Genomic DNA, 22697 nt, shown 5'->3' with positions numbered 1-22697 from the left:
ACGTTTCGATCCATATAAAAAGAGAGAACACAACATCTACACTTTATTATCTCCTCCGATGTCTCCTCTTATCTCCAGTTATTGTATTTTACATCGGATTTTGTAGGATTTTCCATCTTCTCATTTTCTTTCCATTTAGGTTCCTACAATATAGGATCCGCTCAGTGGAGATCTTCTATATAAGATCCTTCTCCTGATTGACCCATCAAGGATGGACAGGGACAAGATGGCGGAGGGTATAATAAATCTCACCCTAGAGATCCTCTTCCGGCTTACTGGAGAGGTGAGAGATTCTGATGATGTCACATTACATCATCTTATCTATGTTACTAACAGGTGGACATGACTGGAGAGATGAGGGACTCTGGAGATGTATGGAGTGATAGTTATTACTGTGTCTCTCCATAACCAGGACTACACAGTAGTGAAGAAGACCTCTAGTGAGCGCTGTCAGGACCCTGTGTCTGAAGATTGGGGAAGAACCCTGAGCCCAATCATGGGGCCTCCACCTCGCCCCCTGATACATGACGAAATCAAGAGAGAGAAGATCCTAGAACTCACCAACAAGATGATTGAGCTGCTGACTAGAGAGGTGACACTGCTGGGAATGCTGGGACATTATACAGGAACGCTATGAAGGGATCTGGGTGATGACTGTATCATTGTGTTGTCAGGTTCCTATAAGGTGTCAGGATGTCACCGTCTATTTCTCCATGGAGGAGTGGGAGTATTTAGAAGGACACAAAGATCTGTACAAGGACGTCATGAAGGAGGATCACCGGCCCCTCACATCACCAGGTAATAGAAATGACTAAATACACACGTCCTCTCATTATCTGTATGTAAGGGTGTTTTGTCAGTGATTTCCATCAGTGATTGTGAGCCAAAACCAGGATTTGAGCCTCCACAGACATAAGGTATAGGGGAAACTCTGTACCTGTTCTGTGTTTAGAGTCTCACCTGGTTTTGGCTTAAAATCTCTGATGGAAATCTGAAGAGCAGCAAGACCTCATTGAAGTCAAGGTAAAATGTAGGCAGATTATGGCATAAGAGGTAAATGGAAGTGAATTACAGCCGTGGTAAAAGGCAGCGCTCTGTTATAAGTCCTGGACACCGTCCTTTATACCTCAGAGAACAAAGGAATAATTAATATTTTAATTCCAGTTTTCCGCAGTGTCGCTGTACGTAGACTTCAGTGGTTTACACACAGATTCCATCATTCTCATACGTAACCATAGATCTACAGAAGTTACACTGACAACAACTGCTAATTGGATAAAAGTTCCTCATCACGATCTCTTGTTGCATAAATAATTAGTTCCTGGGGCCTTCCATTAATCCATACAATTGTCGGCGTGCAGCGGGCAGAGGAGGAAAGGGCCGGCAGGCCTGTCTCATTTACCATTTTCTACAAATGTTTCAGGTGTAGAAAATGGTCTAAATGTAAGATAACTTGGAAGATGTCTTACATATAGAACTGGTGCTGGAAGCCTTGAAGTTATGGAGAGGCCTGCGCCTCTTCATAACTTCCGTGGAACCACCGCCAGCTTAGGGCTTTGTTAAGACCTGCGCCTAAAACACCGGTCTTAATAAACGTGCCCCAAGATGTATACCTAAGACAACATGGCTGACCATCCGATCTAATCCTGATTCTGCAACACCTACAGTTAAGGAAGAGAGAACAACACCGGAGAGATGTTCCAGTCCTCTTCTTCCACAGGATAATTCAGAAGAACATTACTATGTCCCACAGGATGATCAGGTAGATGGATATAAGGACATCATGATGGAGGATCACCGGCCCCTCACATCACCAGGTAATAGACATGACTAAATACACACGTCCTCACATTGTATGTAAGGAATGAATTCAGTCTTTGGATGTGTTGCCTTCAGGTAAGAAAGAGAGAAGAACACTGGAGAGATGTCCCAGTCCTCTTCTACAGGATGGGTCAGAAGAACATCACAATGTCCCACAGGATTATCAGGTAGGTGGAGATAAGGTTTCATGAAATGTCCCCTATGATCTGTAGAAGACTGTGAAGATCTTGTCTTCAGTCTTGTTTTATCCACCAGTATTATATGTCTTATCCTTGTATACAGAAAATCATAAAAATATCAGTCCTTGGGATGAATAATATTCTTTTATTAAAGTCAACGCGTTTCAAGGGGGCGAAGTGCCCCCTACGTCAGGACAATTTACAGAATATAGATTCACTTGCGATAGAAGTATTTAAAACGCTGTTTTGGTGGGTTAATCTGGGGGAGGTTCAGAGGTTGGGGCCGGCGTGTTTGGTATAATGAGGCTCCTAGCTAGCTGGTCTCATTATCAGAGTCCTTCAATAGCATTTAATTGCATCGATTACAGTCGATGATGGGTGGGATGCATGTCGGTATCTGACAGCTAAGGGGATACATGTGTGGTATGCAGGATACAGTAGCGCAAGATCAAGCACTCCATATTGTGGCTAAATACATAGTTTAAATGATACATTTAATGATACTGGAATGAGTCATTCCTCACAGCGCTGACATCTCCACTGGACCGCAGCGCACACCATTCTTCCACATAGAGCTGGGACCATTCTCAACTCCATGCTCTCACTATGCAGCGATCTGGCCTGTCAGCTGTTCTGCTGGGTCTCCGGACTCATACTGCATGCTGCGATTCTGTGGGACACCAGCGCTGCCCGATCTCCCGACTCGAATCCTCACAGTCCACACAGTAATCCAGTGCAGCGCTGGGGTGCATCTTTATCCTTATTCTCAGCACCAGTTGGTGCAGTGGCTCTGTGGGGTTCAGGACCCACATTTCAAAGAAGGTAGGATGATTCTTATGTATATCATTTTTGGGGGCGCCTGGCCCTAATGTGCAATTGATTGTCAAATGCCAGCTACTTATATATAGGGAGGATAGGTATAAAATATGCAATTTTAAATTCTTATGGCCAGTCTGTGGTCATGCTGAACGGGTGAAAAACTCTTATAAGACACCAAATGTATTAAAAGACATTGAAAGACATGTCTACAAAAATAAAAACATATTGCACTCATAGCTATCATTATATTACTATTATTAAGATATATAATATGGTAAATAAATAAATAAGTATCTGGTTCCTTATTTTTGGTGTGGACGAGATAAATAGGCTCCAATGGAGCACAATTGGTTGGGGTTGTTAGGTAGGTACAGTACAGACCAAAAGTTTGGACACACCTTCTCATTCAAAGAGTTTTCTTTATTTTCATGACTATCAAAATTGTAGATTCACACTGAAGGCATCAAAACTATGAATTGACACATGTGGAATCATGTGTGCATAACAAAAAAGTGTGAAACAACTGAAAATATGTCATATTCTAGGTTCTTCAAAGTAGCCACCTTTTGCTTTGATTACTGCTTTGCACACTCTTGGCATTCTCAAGAGGTAGTCACCTGAAATGGTTTTCACTTCACAGGTGTGCCCTGTCAGGTTTAATAAGTGGGATTTCTTGCCTTATAAATGGGGTTGGGACCATCAGTTGCGTTGTGGAGAAGTCAGGTGGATACACAGCTGATAGTCCTACTGAATAGACTGTTAGAATTTGTATTATGGCAAGAAAAAAGCAGCTAAGTAAAGAAAAATGAGTGGCCATCATTACTTTAAGAAATGAAGGTCAGTCAGTCCGAAAAATTGGGAAAACTTTGAAAGTGTCCCCAAGTGCAGTCACAAAAACCATCAAGCGCTACAAAGAAACTGGCTCACATGCGGACCGCCCCAGGAAAGGAAGACCAAGAGTCACTTCTGCTGCGGAGGACAAGTTCATCTAAGTCACCAGCCTCAGAAATCGCAGGTTAACAGCAGCTCAGATTAGAGACCAGGTCAATGCCACACAGAGTTCTAGCAGCAGACACATCTCTAGAACAACTGTTAAGAGGAGACTGTGTGAATCAGGCCTTCATGGTAGAATATCTGCTAGGAAACCACTGCTAAGGACAAGCAACAAGCAGAAGAGACTTGTTTAGGCTAAAGAACACAAGGAATGGACATTAGACCAGTGGAAATCTGTGCTTTGGTCTGATGAGTCCAAATTTGAGATCTTTGGTTCAAACCTCTGTGTCTTTGTGCAACGCAGAAAAGGTGAACGGATGGACTCTACATGCCTGGTTCCCACCGTGAAGCATGGAGGAGGAGGTGTGATGGTGTGGGGGTGCTTTGCTGGTGACACTGTTGGGGATTTATTCAAAATTGTAAGCATACTGAACCACCATGGCTACCACAGTATCTTGCAGCGGCATGCTATTCCATCCGGTTTGCGTTTAGTTGGACCATAATTTATTTTTCAACAGGACAATGACCCCAAACACACCTCCAGGCTGTGTAAGGGCTATTTGACCATGAAGGAGAGTGATGGGGTGCTGCGCCAGATGACCTGGCCTCCACAATCACCGGACCTGAACCCAATCGAGATGGTTTGGGGTGAGCTGGACCGTAGAGTGAAGGCAAAAGGGCCAACAAGTGCTAAGCATCTCTGGGAACTCCTTCAAGACTGTTGGAAGACCATTTCAGGTGACTACTTCTTGAAGCTCATCAAGAGAATGCCAAGAGTGTGCAAATCAGTAATCAAAGCAAAAGGTGGCTACTTTTGAAGAACCTAGAATATGACATTTTCAGTTGTTTCACACTTTTTTGTTATGTATATAATTCCACATGTGTTAATTCATAGTTTTGATGCCTTCAGTGTGAATCTACAATTTTCATAGTCATGAAAATAAAGAAAACTCTGAATGAGAAGGTGTGTCCAAACTTTTGGTCTGTACTGTGTGTGTGTGTGTGTATATATATACAGGGAGTGCAGAATTATTAGGCAAGTTGTATTTTTGAGGATTAATTTTATTATTGAACAACAACCATTTTCTCAATGAACCCAAAAAACTCATTAATATCAAAGATGAATATTTTTGGAAGTAGTTTTTAGTTTGTTTTTAGTTTTAGCTATTTTAGGGGGATATCTGTGTGTGCAGGTGACTATTACCGTGCATAATTATTAGGCAACTTAACAAAAAACAAATATATACCCATTTCAATTATTTATTTTTACCAGTGAAACCAATATAACATCTCAACATTCACAAATATACATTTCTGACATTCAAAAACAAAACAAAAACAAATCAGTGACCAATATAGCCACCTTTCTTTGCAAGGACACTCAAAAGCCTGCCATCCATGGATTCTGTCAGTGTTTTGATCTGTTCACCATCAACATTGCATGCAGCAGCAACCACAGCCTCCCAGACACTGTTCAGAGAGGTGTACTGTTTTCCCTCCTTGTAAATCTCACATTTGATGATGGACCACAGGTTCTCAATGGGGTTCAGATCAGGTGAACAAGGAGGCCATGTCATTAGATTTTCTTCTTTTATACCCTTTCTTGCCAGCCACGCTGTGGAGTACTTGGACGCGTGTGATGGAGCATTGTCCTGCGTGAAAATCATGTTTTTCTTGAAGGATGCAGACTTCTTCCTGTACCACTGCTTGAATAAGGTGTCTTCCAGAAACTGGCAGTAGGACTGGGAGTTGAGCTTGACTCCATCCTCAACCCGAAAAGGCCCCACAAGCTCATCTTTGATGATACCAGCCCAAACCAGTACTCCACCTCCACCTTGCTGGCGTCTGAGTCGGACTGGAGCTCTCTGCCCTTTACCAATCCAGCCACGGGCCCATCCATCTGGCCCATCAAGACTCACTCTCATTTCCTCAGTCCATAAAACCTTAGAAAAATCAGTCTTGAGATATTTCTTGGCCCAGTCTTGACGTTTCAGCTTGTGTGTCTTGTTCAGTGGTGGTCGTCTTTCAGCCTTTCTTACCTTGGCCATGTCTCTGAGTATTGCACACCTTGTGCTTTTGGGCACTCCAGTGATGTTGCAGCTCTGAAATATGGCCAAACTGGTGGCAAGTGGCATCTTGGCAGCTGCACGCTTGACTTTTCTCAGTTCATGGGCAGTTATTTTGCGCCTTGGTTTTTCCACACGCTTCTTGCGACCCTGTTGACTATTTTGAATGAAATGCTTGATTGTTCGATGATCACGCTTCAGAAGCTTTGCAATTTTAAGAGTGCTGCATCCCTCTGCAAGATATCTCACTATTTTTGACTTTTCTGAGCCTGTCAAGTCCTTCTTTTGACCCATTTTGCCAAAGGAAAGGAAGTTGCCTAATAATTATGCACACCTGATATAGGGTGTTGATGTCATTAGACCACACCCCTTCTCATTACAGAGATGCACATCACCTAATATGCTTAATTGGTAGTAGGCTTTCAAGCCTAACGACGCCAACCAATTGTGCTCCATTGGAGCCTATTTATCTCGTCCACACCAAAAATAAGGAACTAGATACTTATTTATTTACCATAAAGAAAACTCTTTGAATGAGAAGGTCCAAACTTTTGGTCTGTACTGTATATGCAAAAATACATCCAAAAAAACACATATACAAAAAGTACATACAAAAATTCATAAAATAAATAAGTATGCATACGGGTGTGTTATGTAGGTGTTATGGTATATATTAAATACTCTCTAACACTATACTATTAGCCCTAATTCTCTGTAGGCAATTATTATAGAGACATTGTGCAGATCAGACAATTAAAATAAATAAGAAAATAAACTTGCCTCGAGCTCCGGACGGGAGGCAAAACCTACACCAGGAGAATTTATCTCCTCTGATTTCCGAGGTTGGGGGCTTTTTTAAAAACAATATCCGGGTGGTCAGGACTTTCTTTATCTATTATATATATTGGGTTATTTTTTAACACTGCCCAATATTTTCAAATGGCATTTCTAATAATACCGGCCTGCGTTTTATATTGTGTAAGCAAGGGGGGGGCTAACTCTCCTTAGGGAGAGAGCACCTTAATCAGTGTGAGGAGACTCTTAGGCCATACATGCTCCTCTGGAATTCTGGGAGGGAAGAAATGCAAATGAGCTCTTAACAAGCTTTGCCTCTAATGCCACCAAATGTAAGGCAGCTATCCTAGAAGTCAATATTCAGCTCTTAAAATAAGCCTTGAGACATGACTTGGATATTAACCACTTCAGCCCCGCTAGGTGAAACCCCCTTCATGACCAGGCCACTTTTTACACTTCGGCACTACACTCCTTTCACCGTTTATCGCTCGGTCATGCAACTTACCACCCAAATGAATTTTACCTCCTTTTCTTCTCACTAATAGAGCTTTCATTTGGTGGTATTTTATTGCTGCTGACTTTTTTACTTTTTTTGTTATTAATCAAAATGTAACGATTTTTTTGCCAAAAAATGACATTTTTCACTTTCAGCTGTGACATTTTGCAAAAAAAACGACATCCATATATAAATTTTTCGCTAAATTTATAGTTCTACATGTCTTTGATAAAAAAAAAATGTTTGGGCAAAAAAAAAAATGGTTTGGGTAAAAGTTATAGCATTTACAAACTATGGTACAAAAATGTGAATTTCCGCTTTTTGAAACGGCTCTGATTTTCTGAGCACCTGTCATGATTCCTGAGGTTCTACAATGCCCAAACAGTAGAAAACCCCCACAAATGACCCCATTTCGGAAAGTAGACACCCTAAGGTATTCGCTGATGGGCATAGTGAGTTCATAGAACTTTTTATTTTTTGTCACAAGTTAGCGGAAAATGATGATGATTTTTTTTTTTCTTACAAAGTCTCATATTGCACTAACTTGCGACAAAAAATAAAAAATTCTAGGAACTCACCATGCCCCTCACAGAATACCTTGGGGTGTCTTCTTTCCAAAATGGGGTCACTTGTGGGGTAGTTATACTGCCCTGGCAATTTAGGGGCCCAAATGTGTGAGAAGAACTTTGCAATCAAAATGTGTAAGAAATGACCGGTGAAATCCGAAAGGTGCACTTTGGAATATGCGCCCCTTTGCCCACCTTGGCAGCAAAAAAGTGTCACACATGTGGTATCGCCGTACTCAGGAGAAGTTGGGGAATGTGTTTTGGGGTGTCATTTTACATATACCCATGCTGGGTGAGAGAAATATCTTGGCAAAAGACAACTTTTCCCATTTTTTTATACAAAGTTGGCATTTGACCAAGATATTTTTCTCACCCAGCATGGGTATATGTAAAATGACACCCCAAAACACATTCCCCAACTTCTCCTGAGTACGGCGATACCAGATGTGTCACACTTTTTTGCTGCCAAGGTGGGCAAAGGGGCACATATTCCAAAGTGCACCTTTCGGATTTTGCAGGCCATTTTTTACACATTTTGATTGCAAAGTACTTCTCACACATATGGGCCCCTAAATTGCCAGGGCAGTATAACTACGCCACAAGTGACCCCATTTTGGAAAGAAGACACCCTAAGGTATTCCGTGAGGGGCACTGCGAGTTCCTAGAATTATTTTTTTTTTTGTCACAAGTTAGCGGAAAAAGATGATGTTTTTTTTTGTTTTTTTTTCTTTTTTTTTTTCTTACAAAGTCTCATATTCCACTAACTTGCGACAAAAAAAAAAAAATTCTAGGAACTCACCATGCCCCTCACAGAATACCTTGGGGTGTCTTCTTTCCAAAATGGGGTCACTTGTGGGGTAGTTATACTGCCCTGGCAATTTAGGGGCCCATATGTGTGAGAAGTACTTTGCAATCAAAATGTGTAAAAAATGGCCTGCAAAATCCGAAAGGTGCACTTTGGAATATGTGCCCCTTTGCCCACCTTGGCATCAAAAAAGTGTCACACATCTGGTATCGCCGTACTCAGGAGAAGTTGGGGAATGTGTTTTGGGGTGCCATTTTACATATACCCATGCTGGGTGAGAGAAATATGTTGGCAAAAGACAACTTTTCCCATTTTTTTTATACAAAGTTGGCATTTGACCAAGATATTTATCTCACCCAGTATGGGTATATGTAAAATGACACCCCAAAACACATTCCCCAACTTCTTCTGAGTACGGCGATACCAGATGTGTCACACTTTTTTGCAGCCTAGATGCGCAAAGGTGCCCAAATTCCTTTTAGGAGGGCATTTTTAGACATTTGGATCCCAGACTTCTTCTCACGCTTTAGGGCCCCTAAAAAGCCAGGGCAGTATAAATACCCCACATGTGACCCCACTTTGGAAAGAAGACACCCCAAGGTATCCAATGAGGGGCCTGGCAAGTTCATAGAATTATTTTTTTTTTTTCTCACAAAGTCTCACTTTCCGCTAACTTAGGACAAAAATTTCAATCTTTCATGGACTCAATATGCCCCTCAGCAAATACCTTGGGGTGTCTTCTTTCCAAAATGGGGTCAGTTGTGGGGTGTTTGTACTGCCCTGGCATTTGAGGGTCTCCGCAATCATTACATGTATGGCCAGCATTAGGAGTTTCTGCTATTCTCCTTATATTGAGCATACAGGTAATGAGATTTTTTTTTCCGTTTAGCCTCTGGGCTGAAAGAAAAAAATGAACGGCACAGATTTCTTAATTCGCATCGATCAATGTGGATGAAAAAATCTCTGCCAAAAAAAAAAATGGAGGGGAAAGGCGTCTGCCAGGACATAGGAGCTCCGCCCTACATCCATACCCACTTAGCTCGTATGCCCTGGCAAACCAGATTTCTCCATTCGCATCAATCGATGTGGATGAATAAATCATTGCCGGGATTTTTTTTTTTATATATATATATATATATACAAAGTGCTTGCCAAAGCATAGGAACGCCGCCTCCTCCTCAGCTCGTATGCCTCGGCAAACGTATCTGTCACTGCAGAGGAGAAAATCCCGTCTTGCAGCGCCGCATACACAGACTTGCGTGTAATCTGACAGCAGCGCAATGCTTCTGTCAGAATGCACATCGGTGCTGCAGCTAGTAGATCGGTTGGTCCACCTGGAAGGTAAAAAGACAAAAAAATAAAAAATAAGAAAAAACCAGGCCACAACGCAATAATTTTATTAACTTTGGAACAGAACATGTAACTTTAACTTTTGGAACTAAACATTAACCTGTTTGCTTACCTGTTTTTTTTTTTTTGTTTTTTTGTTTTGTTTTTTTACCTTTATAGAACAAACGTCTCCTTCCCCATGGGTCAATGTGCAAAGCGCAAATCGTCCAAAGATGTGGCGAAGTGCGTTATGCACTTTGTCCCATGTGAAAGGAGACGTTTGCAGCAGCTGTGAGTGAATGGGCCCTAATAGCCCTGTGTGCCTATCCTGGTGAGATGTGATCCCTATGCTAGGTGTACCTGTGTGTGGTACTTTCGGAAACACTCCCCTAAGCATAGGGCAGGGTGGTCGGGACAGTCAGGACAGAAATAGCGGGTGTCACGCCTTATTCCACTCCTGCTACAGACACGACATTTTTTTCGGGGTGGCGGTCGGTTTGAGGTACCAGCAACGACACTGGGGAAGTGTCGCTCGTGTAGACGGCTAACTACACTGGTGGATGAGGCCACGGAACCTCCTGGATACAGGAGGTTCGCGATGATCTCTTCCTGAAATTTGAGGAAGGATCCAGTTCTCCCAGCCTTACTGTAGAGAACAAAACTATTGTACACAGCCAATTGAATTAAATATACAGACACCTTCTTATACCAGCGTCTGGTGCGTCGGGAAACTAAATACGGAGCCAACATCTGGTCATTGAAGTCGACCCCTCCCATGTGGAGGTTATAGTCGTGGACTGAGAGGGGCTTTTCAATGACACGGGTTGCTCGCTCAATTTGTATTGTCGTGTCTGCGTGAATGGAGGAGAGCATGTAAACGTCACGCTTGTCTCTCCATTTCACCGCGAGCAGTTCTTCGTTACACAGTGCGGCCCTCTGCCCCCTTGCAAGACGGGTGCTAACGAGCCGTTGGGGGAAGCCCGCGCGACTAGTTCGCGCGGTACCATAGGCGCCAATCCGTTCTAGAAACAAATGCCTAAAGAGGGCCACACTTGTGTAGAAATTGTCCACATAAAGATGGTACCCCTTGCCGAATAAGGGTGACACCAAGTCCCAAACTGTCTTCCCACTGCTCCCCAGGTAGTCAGGGCAACCGACCGGCTCCAGGGTCTGATCTTTTCCCTCATAGACCCGAAATTTGTGGGTATAGCCTGTGGCCCTTTCACAGAGCTTATACAATTTGACCCCATACCGGGCGCGCTTGCTTGGGATGTATTGTTTGAAGCCAAGGCGCCCGGTAAAATGTATCAGGGACTCGTCTATGCAGATGTTTTGCTCAGGGGTATACAAATCTGCAAATTTCTGGTTGAAATGGTCTATGAGGGGCCGAATTTTGTGGAGCCGGTCAAAAGCAGGGTGGCCCCTGGGACGGGAGGCGGTGTTGTCACTAAAGTGCAGGAAACGCAGGATGACCTCAAATCGTGTCCTGAACATAGCAGCAGAGAACATGGGCATGTGATGAATCGGGTTCGTGGACCAATATGACCGCAATTCATGCTTTTTTGTCAGGCCCATGTTGAGGAGGAGGCCCAGAAAAGTTTTAAATTCGGAAACTTGGACTGGTTTCCACCGGAAAGGCTGGGCATAAAAGCTTTCCGGGTTAGCGGTGATAAATTGTGTGGCATACCTGTTTGCCTCTGCCACGACTAAGTCTAAAAGCTCCGCAGTCAAGAACAGCTCAAAAAATCCCAGGGCCGAATCGATCTGAGCTGTCTCAACCCGAACTCCAGACTGGGCGGTGAAAGAGAAAACCTACGGGTGCGGCTGAAGTTGGGGACTGCCAATCAGGGTTTGCCAGCACCTCTGGGATTCTAGGGGCTCTACGGGCACGTCTTTGCGGTGGCTGCGACGGGGTCACTACTGCACGTGCCACCGTACCAGCTTCAACTGCCCTTCTGGTGCTCACTACTTCACCAGGTTGTACGGCAGTGCTGGTACTAGGTCCAGGAAGGGCTGGGCTGCTGGTGTATGCCTCACCACGTAATCCGACAGCACCAGCCCCACTCTGCTGCTCTTGAAGCGGATCCTGCGCAACCTGCGGTCTAGCGACACGGGGCCGGGTACGCCTGGTGGTATCAGGGACCTCAGCCTCCTCGTCCGAACTTTGGGTCAGAGAGCCACTGCTTTCTACAGGTTCGTATTCTGACCCGCTGGATTCATCAGATGAGGGTTCCCACTCCTCATCCGACTGGGTCAGAAGCCTGTAGGCCTCTTCAGAAGAATACCCCCTGTTAGACATGTGGGCAACTAAATTTCGGGGTATTCCCTGAGACTACCCAAGAAAAAAAAAGCAAGCCTGTCTTACAAATGGGAGGCTAGCGAAGTACCGGAGGCTGCTGCGGTTGATAAAAAATATCAAAACTGATTTTTTTATCGCCGCAGTGCGTGTAAAGTGAATGTGCAGCGATCAAAAAAAAAAATTTTTTTTTGTCACTGCGGTGGGGCGGGCGTGGGTGTACGCACGTGTGGGCGACCGATCAGGCCTGATCGGGCAAACACTGCGTTTTGGGTGGAGGGCGAACTAAAGTGACACTAGTACAATTATAGATCTGACCGTGATCAGTTTTGATCACTTCCAGATACTATAAAAGTACAAATGCTGATTAGCGATACGCTAATCAGCGAATAACGGACTGCGGTGCGGTGGGCTGGGCGCTAACCGATCCCTAAACTACCTAACCAAGGGGCCTAAACTATACTGAAACCTAACGGTCAATACCAGTGAAAAAAAAAAGTGACAGTTTGCACTGATCACTTTTTTCCTTTCACTAGTGATTGACAGGGGGGATAAAAGGGGTGATCAAAGGGTTAATTGGGGTGATCTGGGGGCTAAGTGTGGTGTAGTGGGTACTCACAGTAATGATGTGCTCCTCTGCTGGAACCAACCGACCAAAAGAAGGAGCAGAGGAGCACAGCAGCCATATAACCCCATCATATTTACTAATATGTGGGGTTAAATGGCTGCTGATTGGATTTTTTGAAAATCAGCAGCCTGCCAGCCAATGATCGTGGCCGGCAGGCTGCTGACGAAATACTCTGCAGTGAAATGCCGGCCCGCGATGCGCATGCGCGGGCCGGCTGTGACGTAATCTCGCGTCTCGCGAGAAGACGCGCCGATGCGTCCAGGAGGAACTAATCAACCACCTCCCGGACGCATCGGTGCGTACAGCGGTCGGGAGGTGGTTAAATAAGCCAGCACCTTATCTGCAGACAGCTGTTTCGGGGTGATTGCCCCTCATCAGTGCAGAGCAGAGAGTACTGGCTTAACTGGGTAGGAGGCCTGTGTCCGAGTAAGGGGGGAACTAACTCTCCTTAGGGAGGGAGCACCTTAATCATTGTGAGGAGACTTGTATTGTGTAAGGAATGTGAAACGAAAGTCCTTTTTTATACTTTATTTCTTCTTCTTTTCTTTTTGGAATTCCTCCTTCTTCAATGTTCTTACTACAGCTAATTAGTTCCTCTCTTTCATAAGCCTTTTCAATAAATCTCTCTAGTATAACCTGGCTCTGTTCCCTATATGTTTCAAGATCTGTACAATTGCGGTGGATCCTTTTCATTTGTCCCTTCGGGATGTTCCTCAGCCATGGGCTATAGTGACAGCTATGAATATCAATATAGCCGTTCACATCTATCTCCTTGAAGAAGGTTTTTGTTTTCACAATTCCTCCCTCAAAGAATACCGTGAGCTCCAAGAAGTTAACTGCTTCATTGCTGATGCAGCTGGTGAATTTTAGATTCCAGTCATTCCTATTTCATTCTCTAATAAATTCTTCAAGTCCCTGTCCTTCCCCTTCCCACATGAGTAAGCAGTCATCAATGTACCACCTAATGGTATAACTTTGTCCAGACATGGGTTAATCCTCTCTTCCTCCCAAAATGCCATGTACAGGTTGGCGAAACTATCGCCGTCCCAACCTTCTGTAGATAATAGTCATTTTCAAACCAGAAGTAATTATGGTTCAGACAGTATGCGACACATTCTAAAATGAATGCACCTTGCTTTTCAGACATCGCTGGATCGCTATCTAAATGTCTCTTAATAGCTTCCATACCTAGTTCTTTTGGGATAATAGTATAGAGTGAGGTTACATCCACAGTCGCTAGCCACATGTTCTCTTTAGCTATGTGAACGGAAAAATTAAAAAGTTATGGCCCCAGGAAGGCAGTGAGTGAAAAATGAAATCACAAGGTCCTCAAAGGGTTTAACACATTGCATTATAGCACAAACATGTTACAGCAACAACACCAATTTTATATCCATATTAATACACAGACATTTTAAAACACATATTGCAAGACCTTTTACAACAAACGCTGCATTGTTATATTGTGTTAGTGGCATATTAGTACATCAGACTGTGTGTTTCAAAGACCTTTTAGTACACAGTTTTCATTGTTTTACCACTGATATTAAACGCATAGTTCTAAGACATTTGACTGCATTCTTCCCAAAGTAAATTGTCAATACCAGTGTGGAGTGTGTTTGTACAAGTGGAGAGACATTTAATTGTGCCACTGTCTTTAAATTACAAAAAACACACTTGCCATTTTGCTTGTACAGTTTAATAATGTGTACCAAACCCTTAACTTTTCATTTATAGGCCTCATAATAAAATGTCTGAGAAATGGAAGAGAGCAAAACGAAAGACCTGTGCCTCGTCCTCCCAGAGTTAGAATGTATGTAGTACCAGCAGTATCAGCACGTGCAATGCCCTGTGCAAGATCTGCCAGATTAAAATAAGCCATGGGAGTGACAGAGGTGTCTGCCAGCTACCACAACAAGAGATTCCTCCTTCTCCCGGTCTCCTCCTTCAGACCCCCGGCCTCAGATCAGACCCCCCAGCCTCCTCCTTCTGGCAGCCAGGCGGCATGCACGTTCAGAACTGTGTTCAAGTCATCATCAGTTACTGCTCCTCCTGCTCAGACTATGCCTCCTCCTATTCTGTCCCACCATCAGCCATCGATAATGGAATGTGTGGCCAAGAAACAACTCTGCTTGTGCTTGGTGGTGCAGTCTCTGTGGTACCACTTTGTGGATTCTGTTACCTTTAGAGGGCTAATGGCATGTGCTCTGCCTCACTAGAAGTTATATAGCTGGCATTTTTTTTTAAAGCCATCCCTGTTTTGTACTCTCAAGTGGCGGTGAATGTAGGCCACTCCTTGCAATAGCTGTGCAGCAAGGTGCACACAATGGACACCTGGAGCAACGGTTACGGACTGGAACAGTTCATGTCTTTCACTGCCCATTAGATCAATGTTTTTTGCAGCGAGGCAGCACTGTAGCAAGAAGGCCAGGTCCTATTGACACCTCCATGTTTGTTCCGACACCAGGCACTTATCGGCCTCCTCCATGGATATCCTCCTGTCCCAAACAGAAGCAGGGCAGAACATCGCTCCCACTCCCCCTTCTTCCTATCATGTGAAGCGGTGCCATGCTGTTTTAGAGCTGATCTCCCTGGGTGATAGTAGCCACATAGCCAAATACTTTCTAAAGTGCATCAAGCAGCAAACAACCGCGCTGGCTGTCTCCTCACCTAACTCCAACTGGGCAAGGTGGTCAGAGACAATTGCAGGAACATTGTGGCTGCTTTGTGTTTGGGAGAAATAACACCTGCTCCCTGAATGATGCATGCGATAAATCTAGTCGTGCAGCGTTTGTTAAAAATAAAGTACAGTGGCCTTTGGAAGGTGCAAATAATAGTAATAATAATCATATAATATAATCGTAATCAGTTCTTACTTCTCCTGTCCTTTTACTATAAACAGTGGTAGCAGGGTGTTCTAGTGGTGATAGATAATCAGTTCTCACCTCTCCTGTCCTTATACTATATACAGTGATAATCAGGGTGTTCTAGTGGTGATAGATAATCAGTTCTCACCTCTCCTGTGTTCTGTCCTGTCCCTTATACTAGGTACAGTATCTTTATGTCTGCAGTCATCCCAAAACTGGTAGATAGAACAGGACGACAGCATTAAAGGGTTTGTTCAGGAATATGTCACTTTTCACATGTGTCCGCAGCCTCTACTATGGAAAGAGTCATACGTACCTGCTACCCTCAGCTCTGGTTATGTGTGCCAGCTCCTGTGTGTCCATCTTCCAGTAAATGTTGTTTGCTCCCTCGCCGGCACAGGCATGGTCACCTGCTTTACTGCAGCCAATGGCTGGCTTTAGTGGTGGTGTTTCTTGTGGACATGTTACCCCTGAATCCAGTCATTGGCTGCAGCAGAGCAGATTATTATGTCCATTCCTAGGAGGTAAACAAGCCATGAACCGAAAGAACTTTGGCTTACCGGCTTCACAGCCCTGGGGCGGCCAGCAAGGACAACAGGTGCACAAACAATGTAATGTTATCTACACACAATGTAATGTTAGGGATGGAATATAAGGGCTACTCTCCCTGCATTGCAAACTGGTTGGAATAATGAAGCAATCAGATTGGATTTATACAGGAGACCTGCAGATATTTGGGTCAGATAACTCCTGCTGTCCGGTCATTTTTGGTCGTCTTTTCAGGTCATATAAAACCTTCCACACGACTTCTCCAACCGTCTGATGACTTCTACAATATTTCTTTCACAGCTTGTGAATCCGGGTGAAGATCTGAACAATATTAATCCCCCAGAGACATATGTGAGGGGCGATGAGCAGAGTACAGAGGACCTTCCTACAGATAACCGCCCAGGTGAGTAGTGACCACTAAGTAAAGCAGAGAGGTCTCTAAGATTCTGTTTATACAAATAAAAAAAATAGATATATTGTGCAATGTGGGAATAATGATATTATTATTATTGATGAGTATATATGAAAGTATAAAGTAACACAAATAAATATCACATACGGAGAGACTTGTACACAATAACAATTACTACTAAAAATAAAGTTACTCCCAAGACCATTTGGTAACTAAACCACAAATTCCTATCCCTCTACAGTACAGTGTAGTTACTATACAGAGGTCTTCTCATGTCTCTCCAGTCCCGGTCTCTGGCCCCTCCAGGTTTCCTCTTCTGTAGCACTTTTCTCTTCTCCTTCTCTCTTCTGCCTCTTCGCTTCTTCCTTCCTTGCTTAACAGCCAGTCCTAGCATTGTCTAGAATATGGCTTGGACACATCTTTTTGGTCGTTCCTTATGGTTTTCTAGCAATTTTCCAGTGAACTCTTGAAGACTGATAGAAGCAGCTGGAATGTTGGGATTTTCCTGCCCACTAGCCATGTACCACCTACTGGACAATTGTCAGCCATTCTTTAGATAACAGTGCGCAGAACAGTGCGCATGCCGGGCCCGGCAGCGATGTGCGAACAGCCGACAGGGAAATATGATGCCACAGGGCTGGCCTGAGCTTGCTGAGGGGCGGAGTTAGGTGCGAGTGAGGCAGGGTAACTTGGGCACTTTCAGAAAACTCTCCGCCCCTGGGCACTTTCAGAAAACTCTCCGCCCCTGGGCACTTTCAGAAAACTCTCCGCCCCTGGGCACTTTCAGAAAACTCTCCGCCCCTGGGCACTTTCGACGGCTCATTAGCATATGATAAAAACAACTTTTTGGGCGATTTGAGGCATCTGAAAAACTAAGCACAGGTAACATCTGTGTCATGTCTTTGTGCCCCACTGAACAATGTGATCTGTTTAAAAACGGTCAGATAGGTGACAGACTCCCTTTAATCAGAAAGTTATGTGTACCCCAAAATGACGCCATTAAAAACTACAACTTGTCCCGCAAAACACAAGCCCTCATAAAGCTACATAGACGGAAAAATAAAAAAGTTATAGCTCTTGGATTGCGATGATGGAAAAAAAGGAAGAAAAACCCTTGGTCAGTAAGGCCCAAACAGTCTGGTCACTAAGGGGTTAATGATTGTCCGAGGAATGTTCTGCCATGCTGAATGCTTTTGGGAAGCAAATCATCAAGATCTGCTGTTTATATCTAAAGGTGCATTTACACCAACAGATTATCTGACAGATTTTATGAGCAATCATTGGTCAGATGGCCGTTGGTATCTGGTGGGACCTTCCATCGCCCTTTTGTATCAGTATAAATGGTGTCCGTGTGCAGTATAATACATTTTCTACATTAAATACCAAGTAATACTGGATCACATATTATTTAAAGGGCTTCTGTCACCCCACTAAAGTCATTTTTTTTTGGGGGGGGGCTAGTATAATTCTTTATACTGCGATATATGAAAATATAATGCTCTTACTTACTTTCCTTCAGCAGTTTCTTCTAAAAACAAACTTTTATAATATGTAAATTAGGTCTCTATCAGCAAGTAGGGCGTCTACTTGCTGGTAGCCGCCGCAAAAAAACGCCCCCTCGTCGTGTTGATTGACAGGGCCAGCCGCGCTCTCCTCCTCCGGCCAGCCCTGTCGGCATTTCAAAAATCGCGCGCCTGTGTTGTTTCGGCGCAGGCGCTCTGAGATGAGGAGGCTCGCCTCCTCAGAACTCCCTCAGTGTGCCTGCGCCGATGACGTCTTCTCTTTCTGTGATGTCATCGGCGCAGGCGCACTGAGGGAGTGCTGAGGAGGCGAGCCTCCTCATCTCAGAGCGCCTGCGCCGAATGAACACAGGCGCGCGATTTTTGAAATGCTGACAGGGCCGGCTGGAGGAGGAGATCGCGGCTGGCCCTATCAATCAACAGGACGAGGGGGCGTTTTTTTGCGGCGGCTACCAGCAAGTAGACGCCCTACTTGCTGGTAGAGACCTAATTTACATATGATAAAAGTTCGCTTTTAGAAGAAACTGCTGAAGGAAAGTAAGTAAGAGCATTATATTTTCATATATCGCAGTATAAGGAAATAAACTAGCCCCCCCCAAAAAAAAAATGACTTTAGTGGGGTGACAGAAGCCCTTTAACATTCCCTAATTGACTCTTTTGATTGATTCATCAGAATTGCACCTGAAATTAATTCCAAGAAATAGTTCATCTGTAGTGATAGAATTTTCATTATCAATGGATGGTGTTTATATATGAATCGCAGGCACTTAATATTAATCCACGAAAAAAAGGAAGAGTTTATGGAGCGTGCCATCCAGTTTGTTTACTTGAGAGTGACAGGACTGTGCCTCCTACTGTCCATTCTACTCTCCTCCCTCCGAGTCCAGCTGCTGTATCTGTCATCCATTATAGTCCAGGTCTCATTCCCTGGCCTGCACTCTCCCCAGCAGCAGGTGTGATACAGTGATGTCATTGTACCTGCTGGGCTGAGAGGGAGAGCGTACAGACTAGAGATAATCCCTCGGCCTGTGTGCTCTCCTCAGCTCAGCAGGAGAGATGACGTCATCACATCACGTCTGCCACTGGGAAGAGCATGATGTGCTTGGTAGTACTTTATAAATTATATTCAAAGTATAAACAGTATAAGGAGCTTCACTACTGTAAGGGGCACTAAGGGACAGTCATGCTCCCTTTGTGTCCCCTTCTACAATAGTACTGTTACAGTACTATTGTAGAAGGGGACGCAAAGGGGGCATGACTACTTTGTGGGGGACACTAAGGGGAAGCATTATTGTAAGGGATATAACTATTGTGTGGGGGCACTAAGGTGCATAACTACTGTTTGGAGACATCAAGGGGGCATAACTACTGTGTGGGGGCACTAAGGGGAAGCATTATTGTAAGGGGCATAACTATTGTGTGGGGGCAATAAGGTGCATAACTACTGTGTGGGGGCACTAAGGGGGCATAACTACTGTGTGGGGGCACTAATGGGGCATAACTACTGTTTGGAGATATCAAGGGGGCATTCTCCTGAGGGCACTAAATGGGAATTCTACTGTGAAAGGGACTCTTAGGGGAGATAACTATGGTGTGGGGAACTAAGGGGACATTCAGCGCCTCTTGTCCAGCGCTAGGAAATGTTTTATTTATATGTATTTAAAATGACGGATTGGGTGGAGGTTGCAGGGAAGTTGCTCAAGGTGGGGGCCAACCTGGCCTAGTTATGCCCCTTGGTCTACTGTCAGATTGTGATCTTTTTTATTCTTGTATTTTGTGCCATACCTTTCTGTGGATTTTTTTGACACTGAAATGTGATACAATTTAAATAGAATATTTTGGTATATTATTCATCAGTAATAAAAATGTGTTTTATTCTTGGCAGATGACTGTTCCAGGAACTTACAGAAACATCTGGTATCTTCAGATTTTAAAGTAGATGATTGTGGTATCACACGAGACACATTTGAAGAGCATGCCAATATCCAAGATATACCCTCATCCAATCACAGCCACAATGTATTATTTGATCATTTTAAACAGGTCCGATCTTTTGATTCATCACAGACTGTAACACAGAATAAAAGTCACAGAAGAAGTGCTAAACATCAAACAGCTCACGTAAAAGAGAAGCCATTTTCATGTTCAGAATGTGGTAAATGTTTTGAGTATAAATCAGCTCTTGCTGTACATCAGAGAACTCACACAGGAGAGAAGCCATATCCATGTTCAGAATGTGGGAAATGTTTTAAGCAGAAATCAGCTCTTGTTATACATCAGAGAACGCACACAGGAGAGAAGCCATATCCATGTTCAGAATGTGGGAAATGTTTTAACCATAAATCAGATCTTGTTGTACATCAGAGAATTCACAAAGGAGAAAAGCCATATCCATGTTCAGAATGTGGGAAATTTTTTAACAGTAAATCAGAACTTGTTGTACATCTGAGAATTCACACCGGGGAGAAGCCATTTTCATGTTCAGAATGTGGGAAATGTTTTAAGCATAAATCAAATCTTGTTGTACATCAGAGAAATCACACAGGAGAGAATCCATTTTCGTGTTCAGAATGTTTGAAATGTTTTAAGCATAAATCAGCACTTGTTGTACATCAGAGAATTCACACAGGAGAGAAGCCATTTTTATGCTCAGAATGTGGGAAATGTTTTAAGCATAAATCAAATCTTGTTGTACATCTGAGAATTCACAAAGGAGAAAAGCCGTATCCATGTTCAGAATGTGGTACATTTTTTAACAGTAAATCAGATCTTGTTATACATCAGAGAATTCACACAGGGGAGAAGCCATTTTCATGTTCAGAATGTGGGAAATGTTTTAAGCAGAAATCGGAACTTGTTGTACATCTGAGAATTCATACCGGGAAAAAGCCATTTTCATGTTCAGAATGTGGGAAATGTTTTAACCAGAAATCAGTTCTTGTTACACATTATAAAACTCACAAAGAGAAGCCATCTCCATGCTTAGCCCTTTAGTGACCACCCTTATGTGTTTTTATGGTAGTCAGTGTCACTAACTAACTGGCTTCATTCCTTCAGATACTTCTTTTTACAGGGAGATAAAACAGCACCTTGCTTTGAGTTACAAGAGGTGGCTGAGGGCTTGGAGTGATGATTGGAACCACTGTGAGAGCTCCTCAAACACGTGTTGTCTCCTGTATTGAATCAATACTGGTCATCAAAGGACAGATCCAGTTAAAAGTGAAAGTTTATACTATATATATATATATATATATATCTATATCCCCTCTAAACAAAAATGGTTAGTGAGAGGAAAAAAAAACAAAAAAAAAAAAGATAACTATCTACCTATTCCAGCCCTGGTCTGTTCTACCTTTTATAAGTATTTGTAAAATTAAAAACGTCAAATATGAGCTTGTCAAGAAACCGTCAGCTCTTACTGGGTTTCATCAGTGATGTGCAAGTTCTCCCAACAAGTGACCCAGGTGAGGATTGCCTCATTACATAGAAGCCATTAATCGCCCTCCTAAAGGAATACCATCTTAATCTGTGCACCCTGACCAAAATGTACCTGTAGATAAAACCAACAAGTGGGGTCCCCGCCACCCCTGTATTTATAGAAGTCATGTGCTTCTCTCATCTCGCATTAATTTACCAGTGGGTGAATCCTTGGGTATTTTCTTCTTTGTATGTCCCACGAGCTCTGGATTGTTTAGTTTTATAATTGAAGACTTGATATAAAATGTTTTTATTGGATATATTTTAATTTTTTATCATTTTGTTTCCTATGACTATTTTCATTTCCATTATTGTATGTTGATGTGGAGATGATGTTTTAATTGGAGGATCTCTAATATTCAGGCTGTTCCATGGGCGCAGTTACAGTTTTGTCTGGGTTTATAATCGGATGTCTGACACCTGACAATACTTCTATAGGTAATGACGATACCTTGTGTGGGGAGGGGTGGTAGTGATCCTTTACTGTTTCTATGGATGGTTTTGGATGCTGCCTCTTAAAGGGAGTCTGTCATCAAAGTTTCACCTTTTTAACCCTTCCCATAGCTTTCTAGCAGCCTTACAGTTAATAAAAACTTTACCTTTATGAGCAATCCTGGACTTATAAAACCGGCAAAAACTATCTTAGTAGCATATGCAAATGAGGGCTCACAAGTGCCCAGGGGCAGCGTTACCCTCGTAGGTGCCCAGCTAGCTCAGCTTTATGGTCGCTTCCCCCCGCTCATTCTTTCCCTCTGACCGCCCATCTACTTACTTCTTGTTTCACCGAGATTCTGCGCACTCAGGCCGGCGCATGCGCCCTGCGATGCCCATTCCTTGTACGGCATCACAGTAATTAATGCGCATGCGCCCGATGGACCGCCTCCTTTGTGGTGTTTTCACGCCTTTTGCCAGCGCATGCGCATTAATTACTGTGATGCCGTACAAGGATTGGCCGACGGACTGAGTGCGCAGGCGCGGGATCTCGGCGAAACAAGAAGTAAGTAGATGGGCGGGCAGAGGGAAAGAATGGGCGGGGGGAAGCGACGATGAGGCTGAGCTAGCTGGGCACCTACGAGGGT

The 22697-nt window shown here is 43.6% G+C and overlaps 1 protein-coding gene and 2 long non-coding RNA genes across 3 annotated transcripts; all 3 read left to right on the top strand.

Annotated features, from left to right (window-relative positions):
• The first annotated feature begins 238 nt into the window (after positions 1 to 238).
• Positions 239 to 734, top strand: LOC122940507. Its single transcript, XR_006390332.1, has 3 exons — positions 239 to 283; positions 413 to 592; positions 675 to 734. It is a non-coding gene; the product is annotated as an uncharacterized LOC122940507 (long non-coding RNA).
• Positions 735 to 1763: 1029 nt separating this feature from the next.
• LOC122940518 lies at positions 1764 to 16562 on the top strand. The gene is made up of 3 exons (XR_006390344.1): positions 1764 to 1817; positions 1897 to 1988; positions 16510 to 16562. It is a non-coding gene; the product is annotated as an uncharacterized LOC122940518 (long non-coding RNA).
• LOC122941896 (zinc finger protein OZF-like) lies at positions 1948 to 22181 on the top strand. Its single transcript, XM_044299393.1, has 3 exons — positions 1948 to 1988; positions 16557 to 16612; positions 20027 to 22181. Exons 1-3 carry the CDS (start codon positions 1948 to 1950, stop codon positions 21133 to 21135), a joined length of 1206 nt encoding a protein of 401 aa, XP_044155328.1. The 3' UTR covers positions 21136 to 22181.
• The last annotated feature ends 516 nt before the right edge of the window (positions 22182 to 22697 follow it).

Source organism: Bufo gargarizans, chromosome 6 (assembly GCF_014858855.1).
Source record: "Bufo gargarizans isolate SCDJY-AF-19 chromosome 6, ASM1485885v1, whole genome shotgun sequence".
NCBI lineage: Eukaryota > Metazoa > Chordata > Amphibia > Anura > Bufonidae > Bufo > Bufo gargarizans.
The sequence above is the reverse complement of the archived record's forward strand: the minus strand, read 5'-3'. Positions and strand labels throughout refer to the sequence as shown.

What these genes read in the sequence shown, in the direction of transcription:
- LOC122941896 (XM_044299393.1), top strand. Translation starts at nt 1,948, where the DNA reads ATGGGTCAGAAGAACATCACAATGTCCCACAGGATTATCAG. An exon ending in ATGTCCCACAGGATTATCAG is followed by an intron (nt 1,989 to 16,556) that starts GTAGGTGGAGAT and finishes TCCCCCAGAGAC; the next exon opens with ATATGTGAGGGGCGATGAGC. An exon ending in TCCTACAGATAACCGCCCAG is followed by an intron (nt 16,613 to 20,026) that starts GTGAGTAGTGAC and finishes TATTCTTGGCAG; the next exon opens with ATGACTGTTCCAGGAACTTA.